General features: G+C 36.5%; 1 protein-coding gene across 1 annotated transcript in view; it reads right to left on the reverse strand.

The window, feature by feature from the left end:
• The window catches only part of LOC108675804 (GATA zinc finger domain-containing protein 14), a gene marked incomplete at its 3' end in the record, with an annotated part of 45,323 nt that extends 28,461 nt beyond the window's left edge, over positions 1-16,862 (reverse strand). The window contains exon 1 of the mRNA XM_018163831.2: positions 16,702-16,862. Coding sequence (XP_018019320.2) covers positions 16,702-16,862 — 161 coding nt within the window. The remainder of the gene's footprint in view (positions 1-16,701) is intronic.
• Between the last annotated feature and the right edge of the window lie 8,423 nt (positions 16,863-25,285).

Genomic DNA, 25,285 nt, shown 5'->3' on the forward strand with positions numbered 1-25,285 from the left:
TGTTTAGAGTAACGTGCATCTGCTTGCAGACACTCACCTGCAGCAAACACGCAGCTGTAGCAAACACGCAGCTGCAGCAAACACGCAGCTGTAGCAAACACGCAGCTGCAGCAAACACGCAGCTGCAGCAAACACGCAGCTGTAGCACTGATCTTAACTGTGTAGAAACCAAAATTCAAAGGAGTTTAAATCAAATTTTTAAAATTCAATCGAGAAATGTTAAGTAAGCTAAGATACAAATTTATTAAATAATTTTTGTTAAATATTTAAACATAGATGTCAATGAATATGTCGATGCCTGATTTAGTTGAAGTGCTGCTGGAATATCAGACTAATCATACTGCACAAATTATTGTACGATTTCTAAACAAAATTTATAATAATAATGTAAATTTTACAAGTTAATTTGAACGTTTTTAAGTAGAGTTAATATATGTTAACGAATGTAGAAGCGAGAAGAATAATTACTAGGAAGACGTCGTGCAGAAATTAATTCAATTATTATTATTTATTTTTTTAAATTAATATATTTTATTATTTGATTGGCGGAGGAGGTTGATCATAATCCAAAAATTTTCGTGTTAGCATAGTTAGTTACTATACCGCAGCACTGTACGAAATAACGGTGAAAAGCGGTCTAAAAAGCATTTTGGTTGCCAGCCGTTCCGTGGAAATAAATAGTTTCGCCGTTTTTTCCAAATATGACGTACGGGTTTATTCGGATACAATCGGAAAAAACGGCGACACGGTGTTTCATTTAACGTTTACATACAATCGGAAACACCGGGCACTGAAATGACGGTTAGACAGTTTTATGGCGTTCTTTTTTAGCATGGTGGCTTCCATATTTTATTGACGGGAAATAACGGCAATTATTAAGATTACAGAGAATAATTGGTAATCCAATTTTCAAATGTGTAGCGGTAATTGGCAAGCAATTTTCGATCACCTCTATTTCTATCAACTGATATATTATTTATATCAAGTGATAATCGATTGCTAATCAAGTGATAATCGAAAATGCTAATCGATTCTACAAATATTTTGCATCACCGATGTATCAATCATTCATCGCATATACCGGTACGCGACGTTATTCTTAACCTGTGAAGAGCAGACGCGGGACGCCGCGAACATGAGATCATGGTAGCGACATGAGACCGTCATAGCAACATACGATCAATACTGCAACATAAGTCAATAATACAATATAGATCAATACTGTAAAATACGAGCAATACTGCAACATACGATCACTACTGCAACATACGACCAATACTGCAACATACGACCAATACTGCAACATACGACCAATACTGCAACATACGACCAATACTGCAACATACGACCAATTTTGCAACATACGACCAATACTACAACACACGATCACTACTGCAACATACGATCACTACTGCAACATACGATCACTACTGCAACATACGACCAATACTACAACACACGATCACTACTGCAACATACGACCAATACTGCAACATACGACCAATACTGCAACATACGACCAATACTGCAACATACGACCAATACTGCAACACACGATCAATACTGCAACACACGACCATCGTAACAGCTTGCAGTTTTCCTTTCAAGACACGCGGCAGGCGCTGTATGCCACGACGCAGCTTGTGGTCGCCATACCAACGTGGGCGCCAACAAACACAACGAGTGTTGAATAATGCAGCGGGTAGGCATGCTTCAACATCACGTAAAACATAAACATTAATTGTGATAATGAGGTTCATGTACACAAAAACATTGAACATCCATATCAGGCAAATTCAGGCAATCAGTTATCCATATCAGGCAAAGTCATTCAAATGGAAATTGATTCGATGGTTTGTTCATTCGCATTTGCTCATTCCAGAGCCATGCATGGTATTCCGAACTGTAAAAACTGCACATTCACACCACTGCATGCTCTACAATCACTGCAAATTAATGCCACTGTACATTCATGCCACAGTACATTCATGTCAATGCACATTCATGTCAATGCACATTCATGCCGCTGCACATTCATGCCGCTGCACATTCATGCCACAGTACATTCATGTCAATGCACATTCATGCCGCTGTACATTCATGCCACAGTACATTCATGTCAATGCACATTCATGCCGCTGCACATTGATAAGACTGAGGGTTGCCGTCGATGAGGTCAGCGACAGGAAGCGAGGAACGGACGCAGCGAATGTCTTCGTTGGCAAAAACAACAAAATAGCTTTGTTTGAAGACATTCTACATATTTTATAACTGTAGATATATTATACCATTTGTGAAATGATTTCTTGTACGTTATTCAGCGGATCGAAGTCCTGCTCAACATCCCCATTGACATTCGCGTCTAGAAGACATGTTCACAGCCAAGTCAAACTTTACTTGGTAAAGCATAAATATTCAAGAAGACATACTGTTTACTTTGATGTGAACTCTTAGCGACAAATCAAACTGTTGACGTAGTACCCATCTGGAAGTCCAACATTTCAAGTAGAAAACCATGTTCTTTCTGTGAAAGCAAAATGTTTACCGGGAAGTTACATTGTTCAAATAGCTGCCACATGCACACTCATTTTAGGACAGGTTCACGTACAACTCATATGTGTTCACGGACCTCATATATACACCTTACGTGAGCGCTGCACAATTATGATACTCATGCCCAGCCGCACAGCTGCCACAACCACACAGCTGCCACAACCACACAGCTGCCACAACCACACAGCTGTCACAACCACACAGCTGCCACAACCACACAGCTGCCACAACCACACAGCTGCCACAACCATGCATATTTGGTGTTCACGGAAGCCAGGGTCAATTTACTATCAATTAAAAACCTGCAAAAATGTACATATTTCGAGCCGACAACTTTGATTAATGCTCTTCTCATTGATGAAATTGCTTCATTTGTTGCAAATTGACAATCTGGATTAATTTATTGTCAACTGATAACCTGGATTAATTAATTGTTGACGGGCAACCTGCCTTCATTTATCAAGCTCTGATAACATTGTTCAATTTATTGATCACCGATTTTTGTTTTTCATATATTGGCCATTAATAACCCGGGCAATTTCCGGCCACCGAGAACCCAGCCTACCGTTGACCACCTTCAATAACCATATTTTACAACCTATAATAACCATATTTTATAACCTATAATAACCACTGTTGAACCACAATGTCACAGTTCAATCTACAGTTGATGGATGAACCTTTTAATTACACGATTAGCTCTTAACAGTTACTTATTTGCATATATTTCCTATTGCATATATTTCTTATATATTTCCTATTGGAGATAGGCTGCGCATTTGAAATAGGTTGCAGAAGACGGAACACAATACGAAGCTATACAAGACACAAGGCCGTACACATAAGATAGAGAGAGACGTCTTTGTGCAGTCAATGTCAAGCAGAGCTGCCGTGCTGTATACTACTGGCGTCTTAGCAGCACGAACGGCTGGTCTAAATATTCCTGTAATGAAGTTACAAGAGTAAAGCGATATTGCTTCATTATATCCATCACATTGGGCCAGATTTGCAGAGCTCTGGCGTCATCAATGTATTCACGTTCATTCATTCATAACATCCATGTGAGGTTCTCCATTCATGAGAATAAAATACGCCTAGAAAAAGTTGATTCACAAAATTCTGAAAGCATTTTTCGATTCATAAGATTTATTCAAGTTATTTTATGAATGTTCGCAATTTCTTTCGTGAAAGTGCTTAAGTTATCAGTAAATATACTAAAAATTGCACATAAAACTTGTGCAAATTCATCGAATTCAAATATTGAGTCTTTTCTCCTAAACTTTGTTTTTAAAACAGGAAAAAAATTCGCCTATGAGCCAAACAAATTCGCACAGGAGTTTTTTTATTTCTACCCGCGTAATCTTAAGAGTGGTTATCTATTATTTTGTAGCATATAATTAATATTGTAACATATAATTATTATATTATTATAAATTATTTTTAGCATATAATTATAATTATAATAAAACATAGGCCGGTACAACGGCAAGATGAATACGGTGGAAGAATATAGGGTGGCTCCATTAACTGTTACCATAGACCGTGCAGAAATTACTCGTAAACATTGAAATTCTTTCCTCTATCACCATTGATGCTTTAATTTCATACTCAACATCGATATTGATTGCTTCTACTCAATATTGATGTTACTTTTTTATACTCAGCGTTGATAATATTTGTTCACACTCAATTATATATTCATACTCAACAATTATTTTGATTATTAATACTCAACAACAATTTTGATTGTTAATACTCAACAATGATATAACGTCTTCATACTCACGTGTTCTTAAGGATGTAAGATCCCGGGAAGGGCTCACTGATCTGCATTGTGTAGGAGCCTTCAGTTCTCATGTTTACGTCTTCATAATTATTTATACTTGAAAATATAAAAAGTGCTAATTTTTATTTGCTGTCAAAGAACTGCAACGATGCACACCTTAAATCAACATCAACATTTCTTCTCAAAATACTTCACAGGAAAATTCTGAAGTTTCCATTAAATTAATTTTATCACTGCATCACTCGATGCTCATATACGATTATTTTGCTCACACCGCATCATTGTGTAGAATTAGAAAATGGAAAAGCCGGTCGAAAACACCTCTCATATAGAATATCACTTTTGCTTCAAAATTTCAGGTTTTAATCTAAATTCTACATCATAGCAACATATTTCATTTTAAAGAATTTTCCTTAAAAAACAGTAAGTTGAAATTTCACTCCGAAAAATGTTCTTTCCTATCCAACCACTACGAAAACTTGTTCACTTGAAACTAAACGATTTATCGTAAAGTAATTAACACAGAGTAATTAACCCAGAAACACAGCACGAACGGCTTCTCGAAGTAAATAACGCTGAAATTGAACTTATCCTGTGAAATATTAAGCAAGAAAAATAACAAGTGGAGATTGAAAACATTCTCAGGCTTCGTACAAGCGACGCTTCCAACACAGACCATTCAAATCTACGAAGCCAGCATCGCTACTATCGTCAACACAGACCATCATCATCAACCATTCAACACCAACAATTTCCTAATGGTTACAAATTAGAGCTAAAAATAGTTGCAAAATAAAGCTCCAAATGGTTGCAAAGTAAAGCTCCAAATGGTTGCAAAGTAAAGCTCTAAATGGTTGCAAAGTAAAGCTCTTAATTGGTCCAAATTTAAGCTCTAAATGGCTGCAAAGAAAAGCTCTAAATGGTTGCAAAGAAAAGCTTCAAATGGTTGCAAAGAAGAGCTCCAAATGGTTGCAAAGTAAAGCTCTAAATGGCTGTAAAGTAAAGCTCTAAATGGCTGCAAAGAAAAGCTTCAAATGGTTGCAAAGAAAAGCTTCAAATAGTCGTAAAGTCTAACCCATGCAGTTTCGCCTAAGCCCCGTATGCCGAGCAAATGCCATATACCAAGTACCGTAGCGCGTCTCACCGAACACGCTTTTAATCTATGGAAGTCACTCGAGACACGCGTTTTCGGACATGGAGATTAGGACGGAAAAGCTCCCTTTTTTATCTCAAGTTTTGGCGATAAGAAGAGCCCTGAAAAGGACATCGGCATAGCTTAAGACGATAGAAAAAATTAACAACGGTGAAGAAATGAACAACTCGTGTCGTAGAGCGTGACTTGTATCGTACTCATGCATGCCATACTTGTAACGTACGCATACCATGACTTGTATCGTACGCATACCATGACTTGTAACGTACGCATACCATGACTTGTATCGTACGCATACCATGACTTGTATCGTACGCATACCATGACTTGTATCGTACGCATACCATTACATGTATCGTACGCATACCATGACTTGCACCGTACGCATGGAAAAAGTATTACGTCAACAATTATCGTCAAGCGACTACGACAAACTACTCAAATAATTTTTGAATAACATGTCCACAATCTAATATTTGGCCCATAATAAAGTTGAAATTTCGAATACTCAACTACACGTAGCTCTTGATCGTTCATTTTCTTCCTCAGCATTGATTTTTTACGACGCGTGTCACAAGTTCCGTAATTTTGATCGTGGCTGGATTTTTTATAGCCGTGCGCAAGGAGTGCCTGAAGTGAGGACGGGTGAGGGGTTAGTAAAAAGCACTGCGAGGGCGTGCGCTGCTAATAGGCTGCAGTTAATCGTCTTCCCGTCAGCGTTTTTGTGTATTAGATTACCGCCAGCCGCAACATTAGTTCCGCACTATTGGAGGCCAGTCATAGTAGTTTTAGGACTATTATAAAAAATAGGGCTAGGCTTAAACCTGTTATTGAGGAAAGACTGTAACGTTTCTCGTAAAATGTGAGGGAAACCCTTAAAGTTGTCGAGCGTATTGAGAGATCCAAGCGGTTATAAAGAGAACAACAATGAAGAAGAAATATTTTGTTATGTTGAACACTTTTAAATTATTAGCAACGAATTGCTGTACAAATTACAGTGGTTAGACAAAATAAGGGAGCCATCTGCCACTTTGATATCGTAATTTTTCAACATGTTATAAGAAATGGAAACGTGACATATTTTTATGTTTTGTTGTTTATTGTTGCTGCTAATTGATATTTTATCCTTGCACAGAAGTTTTCAGAGAATTTTTGTGTCCATAACCTAACCTATAACGTTTGGAGACAGCCAGAAGAGTCATTTAATCCTGACTGCCTCCTCCCAACTGTAAAACATGGCTTGAATCTGTGATGATTTTGGGTGCTATTTCTTGAAAATCAGGCGCACAATTGATTTCTCTTCATGGAAGAATCAACAGCCGTGACTATTTAGGAATTTTGGAAGACCAAGTTCATCCATTGGTTCAAGCACTGTTCCGGAGGGGAACGTTAATTATCTTCCAAGATGATAATGCCCCCAATCCATACAGCTGGAATTGTTAAAAAAATGACACGAGGAACATTCTAATGAAGTTGAACATCTCATTTGGCCACCACAATAACCAGACCTTAATATTATCGTAGCATTTATTATGGTCGATTTTAGAGATGCAAGTTAGAAGTCGGTTCCCGCCGCCATCGGCGGGATGAGCTGAAGGGAGTTTTAACTGAAGAATGGGTTAAAATTCCTTTGGAAACTATTCTATGAATCAATACCTCAGAGACTTGAGGCTGAAATTGCCGCAAAAGGTGGACCTACACTATACAAAAATATATCTTGGGGATCTCTTAAGTTCTTCCTTATTATGGCTAATTCCTGTATATAATGAATCCATTGAATTGCATTTGTGTGTTCAAAGTTCCGTAAAATAACACGTAATCGCGAGAACGTAATGGCGAGAAAATGCATAAGATTTCTATGGTTTTTATGCAGTGTTTTAAATGCCTGAAATAACGTAATAACGTAAAGATTTAAGGCTTATTGACTCCCAGATCACAAAGATAAAACACGTGCAGGCTAAGGGCAGAAACTGAACGAAGTGTTAACAAATTAAAGCTGATCGAGTAAAGGTGGATGGTATAATGTCTTCACATTCAGGCTACAATTAAAAAAAGGGCTGACAGAACATGACAGAACGTTGAACATGACAGAACGGCTGACAGAACGTTGATGTCACACTTGCAGCCAGGCGTTGACAAACATTATAAGGCTGAAAAACACACAAGTATCCATCGCTGAAAGACATTAAAGGCGACAGAAATACTCGTTTCTAACGCTATATATATGCACGAAGTGAAGCATAGAGATAAGGTGATAAGCAACGCGATTTGAGCCGCGGAGATTAGACGTCGCACTCACGATACGAGATAACGTTTTTCTCGTTACATAAGTCAATATCCGAACACTTCAAACAAGGTCAATGCATCAAGTATATTTACACACTAAGTAAAAGAACTTCACCAGCAAGATTTGGACGCAGAACCAGAGAGAACATGCAGAACAATAAACATGCTAAGATTTTTTAATGTCACTTTTCTTTCAAAGCAGCCCAAAAATTTCTTTTGCTGCGGCGGTAAAAAATATAAATTTATTGGAACTTTTCTGGAAAATTTTCACAGTTTTGGTATATAGAGCCTTTCTAATTAGAACAAGATCGCTTAATTTTCAATTCTATAAGAATTTTCAAAAATTATTCAAGAAATTTCATTACACCGCGAGAGAACGCTGAACGACAGTTGGACAACTTAGAAATATTAGTCTAAATTGCTAACTTTTAAGCTTCATATTTGTCATATTTCGTACAAAGATTGATCTTTTTGAAATTCACTCATTAAAAAGAATGCATGTTCATAAAATTCATTCATTAAAAATAAAATCGATTTATCGTCTTGCAATTCACTCATTAAAATGACTGTGATTTTATAAAATTCATTCGGAAAAATCGATTTGTCTTATTAAAATTAACTCGGTAAAAAGGTTGTGTTTTCATACAAGTCACACAGAGAACACAGCCATGCGAGTTTGTCTGCTACGCCCATCACACGAGCCGCGCTGTGTGTGCTGATTCATTCACGAACATCAGCCTGTGTGAGGGTGTGTGTGTTTGTATAGTGAATACGTTATGATGTACACGATCCTAAACACTCATAATTTAAATCTTTGAGAGTCATGAATGCACAAAATTAGTTTCCACATTTCACAAAAAAACTGTATGATATTCATATAATATATATTCACATACAAGATCAGATATCAACAGACTTAATCTCCTGGTCACCAGCGAGCACTAAAGTATGTGTGCCGGTGTTGGCATATAAATAATATACGTAGCTTAACACTCAAAGATTTTACACAATTGTAAAGTCGAGTTGCTGAGTAATTCTTCACACGACAAAAATACAATCTCAAGAAAATGACATAAAATGTGATTAATTTTTCGACAGCATCTTCGTACTGTACAAATAACTAATAAATCAGCTCATAAATCAAGAGGAATTCGTCATCACTCCACAATGGAGTTCCGGGATGAGAACTCAAGAGGATGTGGAGCACTCAACTGTTGAAACTTGCAACATTCGCAACACTTAAATGTTCTGGAATTCTCTTTGCGATTTATATTTTGGAACTGAAGAAAAATCACCATAAGATAACAAATTATCACAAAGATCGAGTAGGAACATAAGTTGAGAAATAATTGAGAAAATTCAACTGACGTAACGTTTATTATGAAATGAAAGTAAAATTCTTTCCGAAATGAGTGACAAATCACTTTCGAAATAAATGGCAAATTACTGATAGAAATTAAATTTTCTTGAATACTGCGGCTGCTCAAAAACTAGCAAATTTATAAGACACGTTATTAATTTTCAAAATCAAAGTCTTAAGTAAGATAATCTATTCATCACTGGATGAGTAACAGCCCATGATCATTAACACTTGCAATCTTCTAAGCTTTTATTCCATGCCACGCACGAGAACGAGAGCACAAGCACATGACATGCACCCACCACGACGGCCGAAGCGCTACTGAAGAGTTCAAGTGTAGCGTGAGTGAGGGAACGTGGCTAGCGTTCACGATAGCCATCTTTAATTACTTTCAAGAACAAAGAGATCGAAATTTACTAGCTTATAATCTTGAAATTATTCTGTTCTATCCTGAAATTTAAAAAAGCTAGTGCGCAAAATTCATAAGTTGCAAGAATGAAAGCGATATCAATTGCAAACAGTCACGTGTCATTCTCTATAAAACAAACTCTTCAATCCCTGTAAAATATATCAGAACAAATGCATTGTTTTGATATTTCTATAGCAATTCTAGCGTAATACAATGGTTGAAGTATTATTTCGCGTCCACCAAAACCGTTAGACATGAAGTATTGAGTCTGCACCGAGTATTGAGTCTGTACCGAGTACTGAGTCTGTACCGAGTATTGAGTCTGCACCGAGTATTGAGTCTGTACCGAGTACTGAGTCTGTACCGAGTACTGAGTCTGTACCTAGTATTGAGTTTGTACCGAGTATTGAGTCTGTACCGAGTAGTGAGTCTGTACCGAGTATTGAGTTTGTACCGAGTATTGAGTCTGTACCGAGTAGTGAGTCTGTACCGAGTATTGAGTCTGTACCGAGTATTGAGTCTGTACCATAACAACGCTGCTGCAAACATGTTTTAAAGATCAAAATTTAGAAATGGATGCAATTCTTTAAAATGAACGCCATGTTTTCAAACGGAATGAAAACGATAAAAACTTTTAAATCAACTGGCGCACAAATTATATTCCCATTTAAAACTAATAACAAAATGAACATTTTATGTAGCATCAATAAAACATAACATTAGTTAACAACATGAATGTCACCATTATAACAATGAAATAATAATTAAAAACCAATAATATTATAGATTTATTTGTATTATAAATGTAAATAGACGGATATATAATTAAGATGACCAGCGTCTAAAATAAAACGGACGTGAACGCCATGTGAGGGCTTCTGTTTTCTGTTACGCCTTCAGAAGAGGGCAAAAAAGCAGCGCTCAACGCCTCTGTTGAGGGCAGTTCCGACCTGGTCCCAGTAATAATTCTTATAGTCAACTTATGGCGAATTTCCATCCATTATTAATTTATAAACTATTATACTCAAATTTCTTTCGAATTTTCATCAATTATTAATTTATAAACTCTTATACTCAATTTTCTTTCGAATTTTCATCGATTATTGATTAATAAACTCTTATACTAAATTTTCTTTCGATTTTTCATCAATTATTAATTTATAAACTCTTATACTCAAATTTCTTTCGAATTTTCATCGATTATTAATTTATAAACGTTCCAATTTCTTTCTGTTTACTTTCATTTTCGCATTTTTTAGACTAATTATTTGTTTCTCATGCTCTTTTTACTTGATTAAACAATCTCTACCTTTGCTTTCCCATTCTGGATATTAATAAAATATTATATTATCTCACATGGTATGCACTTTCAAGTTATAAAACACAGCTAACTTAAAAATAATAAGACCTTCTCGTTCATTTATTGAATTTATTCATTTTTATTGAAGCAAAAACAAAAGAGTAATGAAAATATCACTCCCAAATTCTCCCTTTATTCAGATCTGAATAGCATTGTTGTGATTACCTATTAGAGCTAGAGAGTAAAATGCGATTTCGATTAAGGCGGAAATTCATCAATTAACTAATATAAAAAAATACAAGGCTTTACGTTTCTCATCTCAGAAACATAACCTGGGATAATTTCAGATACATAAATCATTACTTATGATTTTGAACAATCACGTATAAATTAGCCACTATAAATAGGCTCATAGAACACGACGTTGATCGGAAAATTGGCATGGTCCTAATTTAATTAATAGTTGTGGTTAATTGTTAATTGGTGATTAATTTTATCAATTTCATTTAATATGGCGTGAACGTGGCGTATTAAGTCTATTAAAATAGCTTACCGGAGCCGCTATAATGAGATGCAAAGACTTAATGAGATGCACGGACATAATGAGATGCACGGACATAATGAGATGCATGGATGTCATTAGTGAAGCCTGGGAATCATCGCTGGAGCATCGATAGCTATCACTAATGATGCCTGTATTGCTTCCTGCCACGATGTCATCAAGAAAACTAAAATGATAAAAAAATTGCATCGTAAAAACGATGTGTACATTTTCAGAAACTAAAAAACCGATGAACTTAATGGATTTTGTATAAAATGATCGTTGGGTTAATGAGTGGCAAGTTAATGAGATGAAAATAACATATTACAACTAAATGGTAACGGGAACAATTAACATTGATAAATATGTAAGTAGTATGTTAGGATAGAATAACACCGAATAGTTATTTTAAAAGAAACACAAAGTAATAAATATACATACATTAACAAATATATATACATATGATAATACAATTCATTAATTAGAGCCACGAAATAATAAGATCGAGCAATAGGGTGGCAGAGCGAGGGGGTGGCCAGAGCTTGTCAAGAGTTCAGTAGGATTGTGTAGCTCCTATTGTTCAATTATTCGGACAAGTGGGTTACTCTTGCAATCTAATTAACCGACAGAAGTGAGTCATGGAACAGAAGTGAGTCATGGAACAGAAGTGAGTCATGGAACAGAAGTGAGTCTTACGACAACATATAAAGAAGATCATTCTTTCAACACGAAATCATGTATGTGTCTCTCCCAGCCTATCAGAAAAATGAACGCGTCAAAATGTCCAACTATAGCTACACATTTTCCGCACGTAGCACTGATGCGCCCTTTGGCATGGTCAAACTAGGTCAGGCATTACACAATGCATGCATCAAATGTCGGGCGAGACAACTTTAATATTGAAGATGACATAAAAACATGAGAAACATATAAAATAACATAACATTTTCAAAATAAAATAGGTTGCTTCATCAAAGTTATGGATATATAAAGTTCAAAATGTTGAAGGTATAGTCATATTGACGGCCAACAATTATTGGCCGTTCGATTTTCGAGGTTATCAATAAAATTTGCACGTCATGATGAATATTTTCATAAATATGTTGACAAGAATACATTTCTAGCTATAAAATTACTATGCGACATATACAGCACTAATAACAAAATTATGCATAGTAGGTACTGTAATTAGAATATTTAAGCGAAATTTAGTTGCCTGTTCTGCAAATTTTCTATAATGAATTATATTATCAAAGTTTTGCTTATAAATACCGAAATAAATTATCAAGTCACTTTAATTTTAGAAATATTACCGAAGCAGGAGTTTATTATTTGCATAAACATTTATCGCTGTTTCATGCCTACACACAAGTTATTTCTAACAAAGTCTAAGCGATATAAATGTAAACATTTCATGCATATTTAATCTCTCCCCCTAGAAGTTGTGGACAATTTTACTACATGCCGTTGGACTGAATATTGAATATGAATATGATATGAATATATCATATGGATATGAATTTTACTGAATGTCGCGCATCTCTTCATAGGCTGGCAAACTTTTTGCACCTTAATAGAACCGTGCTTAGTGCTTAATTAATAGTAATTAATTAAGCGTCAGTAATTTCAGTCCTCATATACATTAAACCACCTAATAAATATTTATTAACAGAAGTGCGCTGAGATTATGCAAACAAGCTACGCATTCACCGAGAGCATTTACCTCCAGTAAATTACATGCGAGAGTTGTTTGTACGCTTTAAATGTTAGTATATTAATGAAGGTTGCTGCATGGTGTGGCAGGAAGTTGTGCATCTTGGTAAGCACATGGTTCGGTGAGAGCATATTCCGTTTTATGAAGTTAATAAACATTTTTGGGGGGTTAACTACAACATGTAAACAAGAGGCTCTGTATGCAGAGACGCTTTTACACGTAACCTGATACACGAGCCATGTGTTCGTGCTGTGTGTGCTGTACGGAAGCACAGACGAGAATACCGTGCAATGCATGCACAGCCGCATTCAATGCTATTCATGCTTCAATGTTTCTACAGTCAATACGGCGATTGTAGGCACAATCAAATGAAAATATAATCAGGTTGCAAATAAAAATATTATCAAGTTACGCATATCAGAAAAAAGTCCCATATAGAACTGTGAAGCATATATAGTCAACGGAATGGGTATTTCTGATTGAGGAAACATAATTTAGAAATGGTCAATAGTATTTTTATCAATGGGAGAAAAATTACAGTTTTTCTGATATATAAATTTATATATTTCCGTTCAAAGTTAGCCTTGTTTTAAAGAATAATCACCACATGGACGACTAATATTATTTGTTGCAACGCGGCTCATAGATAAATAAATGAAACTCTGCTCAGTCGCTTTTCCAGCAGCATCTCAAAACTCAGGATGGCAGAGCATGCTTATGAAAAGATTTGTAATGTCATTTAACGTCTAAACTTATTTCCAAACCAAATTAATTCTCCCGCATTCGTAAAAATATACGTTGTCTTCTGACGAAAAGAAATATTCTTTCAAAACTTCGTGATGCTATTCTTATCGGACATTTGTTATCTATGCCGATAGATTCATCACCTTATTTATGGACCAATCTCTACCTGAAATCTGAGAAGCCTTCTGACACTAATACTGGACACTTCGTCTACTTTTTCATAATGCTATTCCTATATGCACTTTCTGTTATATTTTTGTTGTTACTTAGAATGGCTTAACTTTTTTCTGACTCCAACAATGTTATTCCTACCAGAGTCCGTAGAGGTAGGTAGTACAGATTGACAAAACCTGTCAATTCGTCCAATTTTCTTAAAGTGCTATTCCTACAGGCCTTGTTCGTTAGATTTTTTGCTGTTATTTTGAACGGATCAACTTTATGTTACTCCAACAATGTTATTCCTACCCGAATCGGCAATGCAATCAGGCTCTTCATACTGACAAATCCTGGTGACTAAGTCTGAATTTTTCATAATGATATTCTTACATACATCATTTGTTATCTTTTTGTTGCTCATTTAAATGACTATATTTTTCTGAATCCAACAATGTTATTCCTACCAGAGTCGGAAAAATAATCAGGCAGTATATAGTGGCTGAGCGAGACCACGTGTAGAGGCCGTTAATGTAAAAAAACTGTAAAAAAAACTTCTCACATTCTCCAACCAACAGCCTACGTAGGCCTTAGTCATTGACTCGTCTTGCCTAAGAAATAAATGAACTTGTTTTAAAAATATGAAACTTTCGATCGGATGACATCCTTTGATAGCCAAACAAAAATGTTTCAGATATCTGCAAATAAAAAATTCTTTCGCCTACGGTTCAAATAATCAGAAATCATATGAAGCTGAATAAATACGTTGAGATGTATTCTAAGAAATTATGCGCTAGTATGTAATCGAAATATCAGAAGTTATTCAATTAAATTTTATCGTGAATTTTAATTGAAACTGATTTGTTACGAAAATGCGAAAAGAATTCTTCTTCTTCAATAATTTCTTTAGATACCGGTACACAATAAATGATACAACACTGTGATTCGTCGACAGTTATAAAAATAATCACAGGTCATACCGAAATCGATCTTTCCTGATCACATTTGTACTCAGTAACTTGTTGAAATTCTAACCTTCGTCAACTATACAATCTTCGCATGTCAAGCCATGTCATTCTTTCAAATATAAATTTTACAAAACCTCGTTCTTCAATCGCATACAGATAAAAGGAAATCAGTTAATCCTCAGATATCGTTTCGTTAAAAGAAGTCTTTTGCTAAAACAAACTCGAGGTCTTGAGAAGCTCGGGTTTAAAAGCACGCAAGATAAGACCTGACCAGACGCTGCGCCGGAAGTGGCCTGCTGCTTCACTTGTGCGCAGCGTCAGCAAGCAACCGCGTCAACCACGGCACATACTCGTACATGCTGACATACTTCATCTAGTGTGATGATAATTATGCTACGTGTTATGATGCTAGTTGTTGTGATGCTATTTATGTTAGGTGTTGTAATGCTGGTTGTTGTGATGCTACTAATTGTTGTGATGCTAATTGTAGTGATGCTAATTGTTGTGATGCTAGTTGCTGTGATGCTAGTTAGTGAGCTATATGTAGTTGTTGTGATGCTGGATAGTGTGCTTTACTAGTTGTTGTGATGCTAGCTAGTTTTTGTGATGTTATAGTTAGTTGGATTATTATTTATCCCTATGTATGTCACTCTCCGGGAACATAACTTTCATATTAAATTATACGTAAACTATTGAGTGGTAGCAACCTGAGGACGTTTGTACGTAAAAGAGAACATTTTAAAGGTGTCGTACGTGGCGGCAACCATCAGTGCAAGTCATCCGGCGCTCACTAGCAACGTATTCTCTTTGGGAAGTAAGCTTGTGACAATGTTGCTCCGGTTACTCATGTCGGGCGGAAGGGTATAAATCAAGTATATATCATTATATAATGTCAATCACAAATATCGGCTGCAATTCGCTATATTTTTACCTCGGAATTTGGGCATACCGGTATATATTCCTATGTCACCCGAACAGTAAGCATGATTCTTCGAATTTTCAGCCCAAACTATAAAGTATTTTGCCAAATTTCATATCAAACATGAAATAAGTTGCAAAATTTCACCTCGAAAATCGGGCACGAGCTGCCAAATTTCATCAGGAACAATGTATTGCAACCTTAAAAAATACATTGGATACAAGCATTGGATACATTGGATAAATTGGATACAAGCAGTCAAATTTTAAAGGCATAGATACTCTTGCTCGCAACATGACACCTGCACAATTTACACGTACTGCAGCTGTACGTGCAAATGCAGGTCATATTTAAGTGTAACATTGCATTCAAAAATGATCTACGTTTGTTCGTGAACGTGTCGCATGCTCAGGACTGAATTTAAGTAACATCCTCGGTCCTGTTTGGCTTGCGCTAGGGTCTACCTGAAGATATTAATATCAAAGTAAAATTTAAGTTTACCCATTATTTTCTATTCCATCAGGAATCCTTGTTTAGTGTAAGCAGCAATTTCAGAGTTCTGGCGAAAATAATTCTTCACTGATTTATAAAGCATTTAGTTATTCATTCGTACTTTAATGTAATTAATGATTCCTTGGTCCATAACACCGATATAGAAATGCAATAAGGGATATAGAAATAAGAACAAGGGATATAGAAATGCAATAAATTAAAAGCTTGTAGAAACATATTAGAAGATCTGACAACCATTGAAAATTCTGCGATAAATTTTTCGTACCTTTACGTGAACATTTGAAACTAGCACAGAATCTCACCTTCTAAATCTCAGCGACGATGGCCCCAGTTTGTTGTTGCTTTTATTCTTGTTGCTGCTGGAAATATTGAGGTTGCTGTGTCTGCCCTTATTGCTGTTGTTGATATCGCTGAGGTAATTGTTATTATTGTTAGGACTGCTGCTCAAAGATTTCTGGCACATCTTGAAGTATATTTCATGACCTCCATCATTTCCCAATTCAATTATTGGTAGCGTTAGTCCGCGTTGAAGCGTTTCGAAATTGCGACCTTTATCATAAATATCAGGTGTCCACTTCGACCCATCATCAACTGAGGAGCATCGCTGCCGAGCTGTTTGCACCTTATTTGCATTGTTCTCATTTTCTACCCATAGTGTGTGCTTGAAACTTTCCTTCAATGTTACTGTTGAAGATAGACCTGAACTGTTACTTTTACACACGCTTGACTTCGAGTGCTTCTTTGCGACACTGAAAATGTGGGAGGTACGTAGAATTTTCCGCGTGCGGCCAATTTCGGTTCGCGAAGTTGCAAGCGTCTGGTCTATTCTGATGAGTTTTTTAGGTTTGGGGTTACTTCGTATAACTGGGGAGCCATATTTATTATGGTCTGTGCATGAACCGCGTACGGAAAAAGGGTACTTCCCGACTGTACTAGCAGCCCTCACAGGTACCACACGGTGTTCTAAAGGAACCACGCAGCCGTGAGGTTTGTCTGAACGTTCCACCATTATGAACACTCAAATTTGATTAAAATGTGACAGTTAATTAACCATATATGTCTTTGCTGCAAACATTTCTTCTCATAATTATTTCAAAGTTTAATTAATTATGAAAAATACTCGAATTATGCGTATTTCATGTTTAGTTCTGATTTCGATACTTCAGATTCGAAATCGATGAAATCTTGTCATATCCCAATAAAAATGTGAAAAATTTGAATTTTCAGTTAAGTTTTATGAAGCACATCAAAAAATAATCCCCTGTACCTGGTAAAATGCATTATTAAATGTTCACAGCTTAATGATTAATCATTTTTTAGATCAGCGTTATTGTATTTTTTATTTTATCAATTATATATTCATCAATTAACCGTGATTAATATCGTTATTAGTTTCGCACTGTTCAATTAAACAAGAACACTTTCTATACGCACTTATGATTAACACTTCAAACAACGCTATTATTCACAATTAAAGTCATGTAATACTTTTATCACAGTCACTTAATTATTATCTGCAAAAAAAAAGACCAAACTGAATAAAATATAGAAAGACACAAGTACTCATTCCTACAAACTAAATGTAATAGAGAAAATTATACCGACATTTACTGCTATTATTATTAATTCTGCTTTTCAGACGAATAACCACTGACAAATTAGTTAAGTTTGAATATAACTCTAATGAATTGATAATTCATGTATATAAAAATGCTAATAAAATCAAAATAAATCAAAGCCGTACCGTTATATTCAAAAGTGCATTGCCTGGTATATATTGACGCAACAGCATTAATATTCAGAGCTACCATGCAATAATGTTGCAACAAAATTCAAATAAACCTGTCAACGAAACCCCTTTTTAGTGCACTTTCTCATTTTTTGGGAAAAATGCGCTATTAATTGTGCTCGTGATGTCCGTCAGTCCATCCGTCCGTCCGTGACTTAACGTTTTCGTCGACGAGAAAATGCGCTCTCTGTCACTCACTGCAGTGAGTACTGAGTTATATTTTTTTGGATTGTCCAATAATTTTGTGTTGCGAGACAATGGCGCTAAAGGAACTTTGGTATAATTTCGCTCGCATTCGATAGACATGAATGCACATCAAAAAGTACAGAAGTTCAGAGGTTAAATGCATATCAAATAGTGCAAAACATCAGAAATCAGCTACACAGCGAACAGTTCAGAACATCAGAGGTCAGCTACACAGCGAACAGTTCAGAACATCAGAGGTCAACTACACAGCGAACAGTTCAGAACATCAGAGGTCAACTACACAACGAACAGTTCAGAACTTCAGAGGTCAACTACACATCGAACAGTGCAGAACATCCGAGGTCAACTACACATCGAACAGTTCAGAGCATCAGAGGTCAACTACACAACGAACAGTTCAGAACTTCAGAGGTCAGCTACACATCGAACAGTGCAGAACATCAGAGGTCAACTACACATCGAACAGTGCAGAACATCCGAGGTCACTACACAATTCTACTCACGAGTTGCACAGACACCTGTGAACATGAATGCTGTTTCAGGTCCCAATTAACCTCAATATGACTCAGAACCAACCTTGATTTTCTTACATTGATTCACGTGATGTGAACGAACCGGAAAACATTGGAAGTTCACCAAACTTCCGCATTTATTGCATTCACATTAGAATCAAGGCTGACATGTGTTCGGTGTGGAACGTTATTTTCAGACTAGTGAAGGTCAACTTTTTCAAAAGATCAAAGAAACTAAATCGTTCAGAAAATTGTGTTAACACTATAAATTAAATCAAATTAGAGTTAGTTTTGCTACTTTCCTTCACCTTTGTTAATGGCTTAAATCTTTGTAATGTTTTGCTCATAAATCTACTGACATACAATCTACCGAAAACGCAAATAAAACAGAAATTGCTTCAAAATAACAAATCCATTTCATGTAATGGGAGAACACCTTCCGTCCCGACATAAATTTCTGCAAGAAAGCGGCCATGACAGAAGCAAAGGTAGCTTTCTATAGGCTCGAGCTGTGCCGAGAAGAATGCAATTCTTCTCGAGCATCAAGAACAAAAGCGGGGAAAGTCAACCACACGGAAAAGAATCTCCAAGACTCGGTAAGAGGCTGAAAGAATTTCAGGCGCAGAGAATAGAGCGCTACTTCACTAACAAGGATTTCAACGAAAGCAAGAGTGCCTTTACAGTATAAGAAAAATTGGAGGCTCTGAGCTTGTCTCTGTGACCAGAGGCAAGCACAGCACAGACAAGCACAGCACAGGCAGCAGACACAGGGACAGCACATACAAGCACAACAAAAGCAGGCACAGCACAGACAGCAGGCACAAGCACAGCACAGACAGCAGGCACAAGCACAGCACAACAGTATTCGTAGGTAGTCGGCACGAAAGTAAGGATTTTCGTTTTCATTTAACCCTTATTGCTCAAGGCATGCTCGAACTTTAATAAAATAACTTATCCCATCTTCCTGTACAAGTTATAAAATCATATTCAGGCGAAGTAAGCTACGAGTGAGTAACGTCAGATCTTCCATGGAGTGACGAAAAACAGAAGGAAATTTCTGACAACAAAAGAAGTTTTCACGGGCGCCATTTAATGCCCCAAACTGGCACCTACATGCAGTGAGTGGAGTGGGGGCCTTTTAATGCCCCAAACTGGCACGTACAGCGAGTGGAGTGGGGGCCTTTTAATGGCCTAAGCTGGCACGTACAGCTCGTCAACAAGAGGAATGCACGTACCCAAAAAAGCAATTGACAAAGCTCCCTAAATTGTCTTTCTAAGGCTCACGTCGAGACTTGTAAGATTTACGTGACGTGCGTGAGATTTAACCTTGGCGAGTCTTGAAATTTACGTCCAGAGTTTACAGAAACACGATGAGCCCTAAATATACAAAGCCATGAAACGTGAACACATGCAACCGTGTAAATAATGGGTTGAAGAACTTTTCATACCTGCAGACATTGTATGAAAAGTTTTGGTATTGCGTTGACGACGTGCAAGTTTAGGATGAATTTAAAATTCATCCTAAAAATTCTGTGAAATTATTTATATAATTGAGTTTCGAAAAATATCACATCCAAAATACTGATAAATTTTTTAAAAGGGGCTTGAAATAAAAGTGCATAAAATGGGAGCATTTGTACAATCATTCTATTACAGCATTAAATCCTTCTATCATTCAAATTACATTTAAATCCTTCAATCCTTAAATTTCCGTATACTAGAAACTTTCACGCCGAACAAAAAATTTTTCCATTCAGAACCCAGAAAACGGATAATTACGGAGTTCAATAAACGGTTTGAGGAACGATGACGGTTGAGGAACGTGAAGCGTCACGGAAGGACGCTTCAGCGGCGATAGCCGAACAGAAAATAAGAAGCCTAAAGTATGGACTAAATTAGGCAGTAAGAACGGAGACGATTCCTGTACATGACATGTATATACTGTACATGGCAATCCTTTGCATAGCGAGCTTCACACACGGCAGGTTACCTATATACAAGGCAGGTTCTACACACGGCAGGTTATATATATAAGGCAGGCTCTACACACGGTATAGGTTGCATACAAAACAGGTTTCTTCACACGGCAGGTTATACACAAGGCAGGCTCTACACACGGCAGGTAATATACAAGGCAGGTTCTACACTCCAAAGGTTCAATACAAAGCAGTATTTGTAATGTAAGGCAGCGCATAGAGCAAAGAAAGAAACCCAAAGCTCTAGTTAATAGCACCGCACATTATGAATAGGCCGCCCGCCAGCGCTGTCAATTGTGCACTATGGAACTCCTGCTATGCAATCCCGTTAACGAAATTCGATGAGATCTTAATATAGATCAGATACACATCGTATAATAAATAAATGATCTTACTTATTCAATAGAAACTGTAAACGGTAGGAAATTTAGCGCAAAATCACCTCAGACGGCGAAACTATCCGTTGTTTCACAAGAAATGAATGTAAATTTTTTTAAATTTAATCCTGGTGAATGAATCAATGAAAAATGTACATAATTATAAGCTAAAGATAACATTTTCCAGGTGCATTGAGAATAAATATTGTTGCTGAAGTTATCGTACATTAGATATTTTCTGAACCAGATTATTACAACACTTCTCTTTAACTTCACTTCCTGTCTGTCTGTCTGTCTGTCTATCTGTTACAAATCTTATAATCGTTACACGTCTACCTGTCCAATCGATTTGAAATTTGGCACACTTGCATAAAGTTGGAGACAATGCATGAATCAATTGACAGAATAAATAATTGTATACATTAAGCAAATTTTTTTCTTATTAAAAAAATTAAAAATAATTTCGTCGGCTACAAATATTATAATCCATATATGTCACAATTTGACCTGTCCAATCGATCTGTAATTTTGCACAATTGCATAAAGTCAGAGACAATGCATGAATCAGTTGAGAGAATAAATAATTTTTAAGATTTACAAAATTTTGATATCTTAAAAAATTGTGAAAAATATATATTTTCTTATTTGAAAATAAAATTAGAAATTTATTGTACATGTGTAACATCCAAGACACTGGATTCTTCAGAAGTGTTATCATTAAAAAGTAATTTTTAAATGCATATTATAACTACACTATACACACCCAGCATGGTTAACACTCTCGCTGAATATGGATAAAAAAACATGGATTACAAATCTACTAAACATGGCTGCCGACTGCCGAGACCACCGAGAATATAGCAAAAAATAAACTAAGAGTTAATAACGATTAATTTATTAATAACGATTAATTAATTAATAACGATTATTGAATTAATAACGATTATTGAATTAATAACGAGTAATTAATTAATACCGATTGATTAATTAAAAAAGATTAATGAAAAAAGATTAATTAATAAAGATTAATTAATAAAGAGGACTAATACAGTACTCAGGTAATCCACTTAGTCCTGAGCACGTCTGAGCCCTGGAGGCTCCAGGCGCCAGGTTGACAAACAATGAAGACTCTGCCAGCTCTCCATGCACTCGAAATAATAAACGGGTCTTATTATCCATTTAGCGACACTTTCTTATACACAGAGAGCGCGGACTTCGCTGTGTCAACTAAGAGCTTCGATGATAAAGAAAGGACACTAAAAAATATGCATAAGGCATTTATTCTCTTTTTATATCGTCGAGGAATTACCAGGATTACGTAAAGTGATTGAACAGAAATTAAATCTAATTTAAAATCTTACACAAGATCCGCGTAGTGCGTTCCTATGTATAATATATAAATGAGATAAATTAAGCTTTGGGTGATAAATTATTAGACATGGTAAAGAGCATTCATTTTGTTCAGTGATTTAATTGGGTAATTAGTGCAGGTAAGTAATTAGTTCCTGGATAGTTTTCCAGGACAGTTTAAAGGCCAAGAACCGAGTCAGGATTTTTTCGGTTTGCCAGAACCGCGAGGCAATAAAATTCGGCAACCAAGACAAACTGGTGCCGATCATTGGCATTCCTCAAGAGCGTGGAAAAGCTACTCGAAAAATATTCATTTCAACCATTTAACCCGAAAATTGGATTTTTAACAATCTAACACGAACTAAAAATTGCGATATTTAATAAATAAATTGCATGGTTAGAGGCATTGGACTGAAAAGAATAGCTTTCGTCTTCTAGGTCAAATTCTCTTGAGGAAAGGAAATGCGCACCAGAAATGTAATGTTATTATGTTGCCAAATATACTTAATTAATGTAAATATAATTGTCTTCAACAGGAGCTCAACTTACTTACATTTAAAGTGGGCTGAAGTTTAGGTTTAAGAATATAATGTGGCCAAGTCGAATATAGTTTGGCCGCCAATATTCAAGGGAAGTTTCTTGCGATTGAACGAACATAAATGAAGTAATAAATCAATAAATAATGACTGATGATGAAACAATAGCAGGACACGATACTTTCAATTATTATGTGTCGATTATATCTCTGAGTCGGTTAAATTGATTACCACGCCAATCGATAAGCGCTCGCGATCAAGAGCGAAAATCTTGTAGATCAAATGTGAAGTCAACCTTGATCAAGAACGACCATTTATTCGAATAAAGGCTAAAAAATAAACCTAAATATATAATCAAAACAAATCTTCAATCCAAAACAACGAAGCTCGATAGCAACATATAAAAATATTTGACTATTTAAATAGTAACGCGTTTAAAAGATAACACGTTTCTACGCGCCATAATGTCGGTATAAAACGCGATTGTCATCCGGCGCCAGGGCGTGCAGGTGTGAACGATGCGCCTAATGAGTGCTTTGAGCGACGTAATATGACAGGATATGTTAGTGATTACATAGCGATAAGCATTTATGGCATCCTTCTGCTCCGGCAATAAGTACAATAACGATTCTTAAGTGCGATATTCGCACGTGATAAGTTTCGGCCATTAGTGCTGACTCGTCGTCGAGAAGTCTTTGTGTGTGGGATATTATATAACAAATGAAAAGTTTAATTAGATGAATAATGGTTACGAATAGTGACGAAAAGAATTTGAAATTCTCATACGTTAGGTATAATAATTCAAGGAAGAATAGCGTAAGGATAAAGAAATATTTAGCCATGGCAATGCTGGTGGTCACATAAGAGTGAGATCGTATAGGCACGCACTAACTTTTTATGAGGGAAGCAAGAAGGCTATAAAACATCCTGTTCTGGTCATTGGATGACGTGGTATGAGAAGAGATGATTGGCCTTACACTTATTAACGAGCGACCTCTTTAAGAAGACTGCGGCCAGCTACTTGGACATATGCAAATTAAGAGAATCCGGTCATATTGTATCTCTCCATCTCATTTCACTAAAATGCTAATTGACTTAAACAAAAGCTAAGGTCTGGTTGAAATGCAAATCGTTTATTTTGAATATAAAGCACTCGTCAATTCTTAGATTCAAACGAGAACTTCAATGTAGGTGTATATAATTCAATAAACAAATTTTGAAATATAATAATAAAGTTAAACATTGTCCCTCAAGTGACGATCTCCCAAGGACGGCCGTATCATATAAATCAGAAGTCAAATTCAAAATTTGCGGCGGAAAGACGTGAATTTGGAGCCGACTGTACAGCCACAGAAAATTATGTAGCGACTTTACAGCCACAGAAAATTATGCAGCCGACTGTACAGCAACAGAAAATCACGTAGGTGACAGTACAGGCACAAAAAATTATGCCGCGGACTGTACAGCCACAGAAAATTATGTAGCCGACTGTACAGCCACAGAAAATTATGCAGCTGACTGTACAGCCACAGAAAATTATGCAGCTGACTGTACAGCCACAGAAAATTATGCAGCTGACTGTACAGCCACAGAAAATTATACAGCCGACTGTATAAGTAAGTTGATAATGTGTTCAGAGTTCGCACCGTTTACGACCTCTGGTTTCTGTTTTCCCTATTCCCAAGAAACCAGAGTGCGAGCTGTAATCAGGTTACACGTCGCGAGATCTCCTTGTAGAGATAAGGCCTTGCGTCAGGAATTCGGCTACCTGCATCACAACCGTACAGTCTCATCAATCACAGCCTGCATCACTACGTACAGTCTCATCAATCACAGCCTGCATCACTACGTACAGTCTCACAATCAGCAGCCTGCATCACTACCGTACAGTCTCATCAATCACAGCCTGCATCAGTACCGTACAGTCTCATCAATCACAGCCTGCATCACTACCGTACAGTCTCACAATCAGCAGCCTGCATCACTACCGTACAGTCNGTCTCGGCAATCTACAGCCGCATCACTAGGTACGGGTACAGTCTCGGCAATCTACAGCCTGCATCACTAGGTACAGTCTCGGCAATCGACAGCCTGCATCACTAGGTACAGTCTCGGCAATCTACAGCCGCATAACTAGGT

The sequence above is a fragment of the Hyalella azteca genome, unplaced genomic scaffold (genome assembly GCF_000764305.2).
Source record: "Hyalella azteca isolate HAZT.00-mixed unplaced genomic scaffold, Hazt_2.0.2 contig10125, whole genome shotgun sequence".
Lineage (NCBI taxonomy): Eukaryota > Metazoa > Arthropoda > Malacostraca > Amphipoda > Hyalellidae > Hyalella > Hyalella azteca.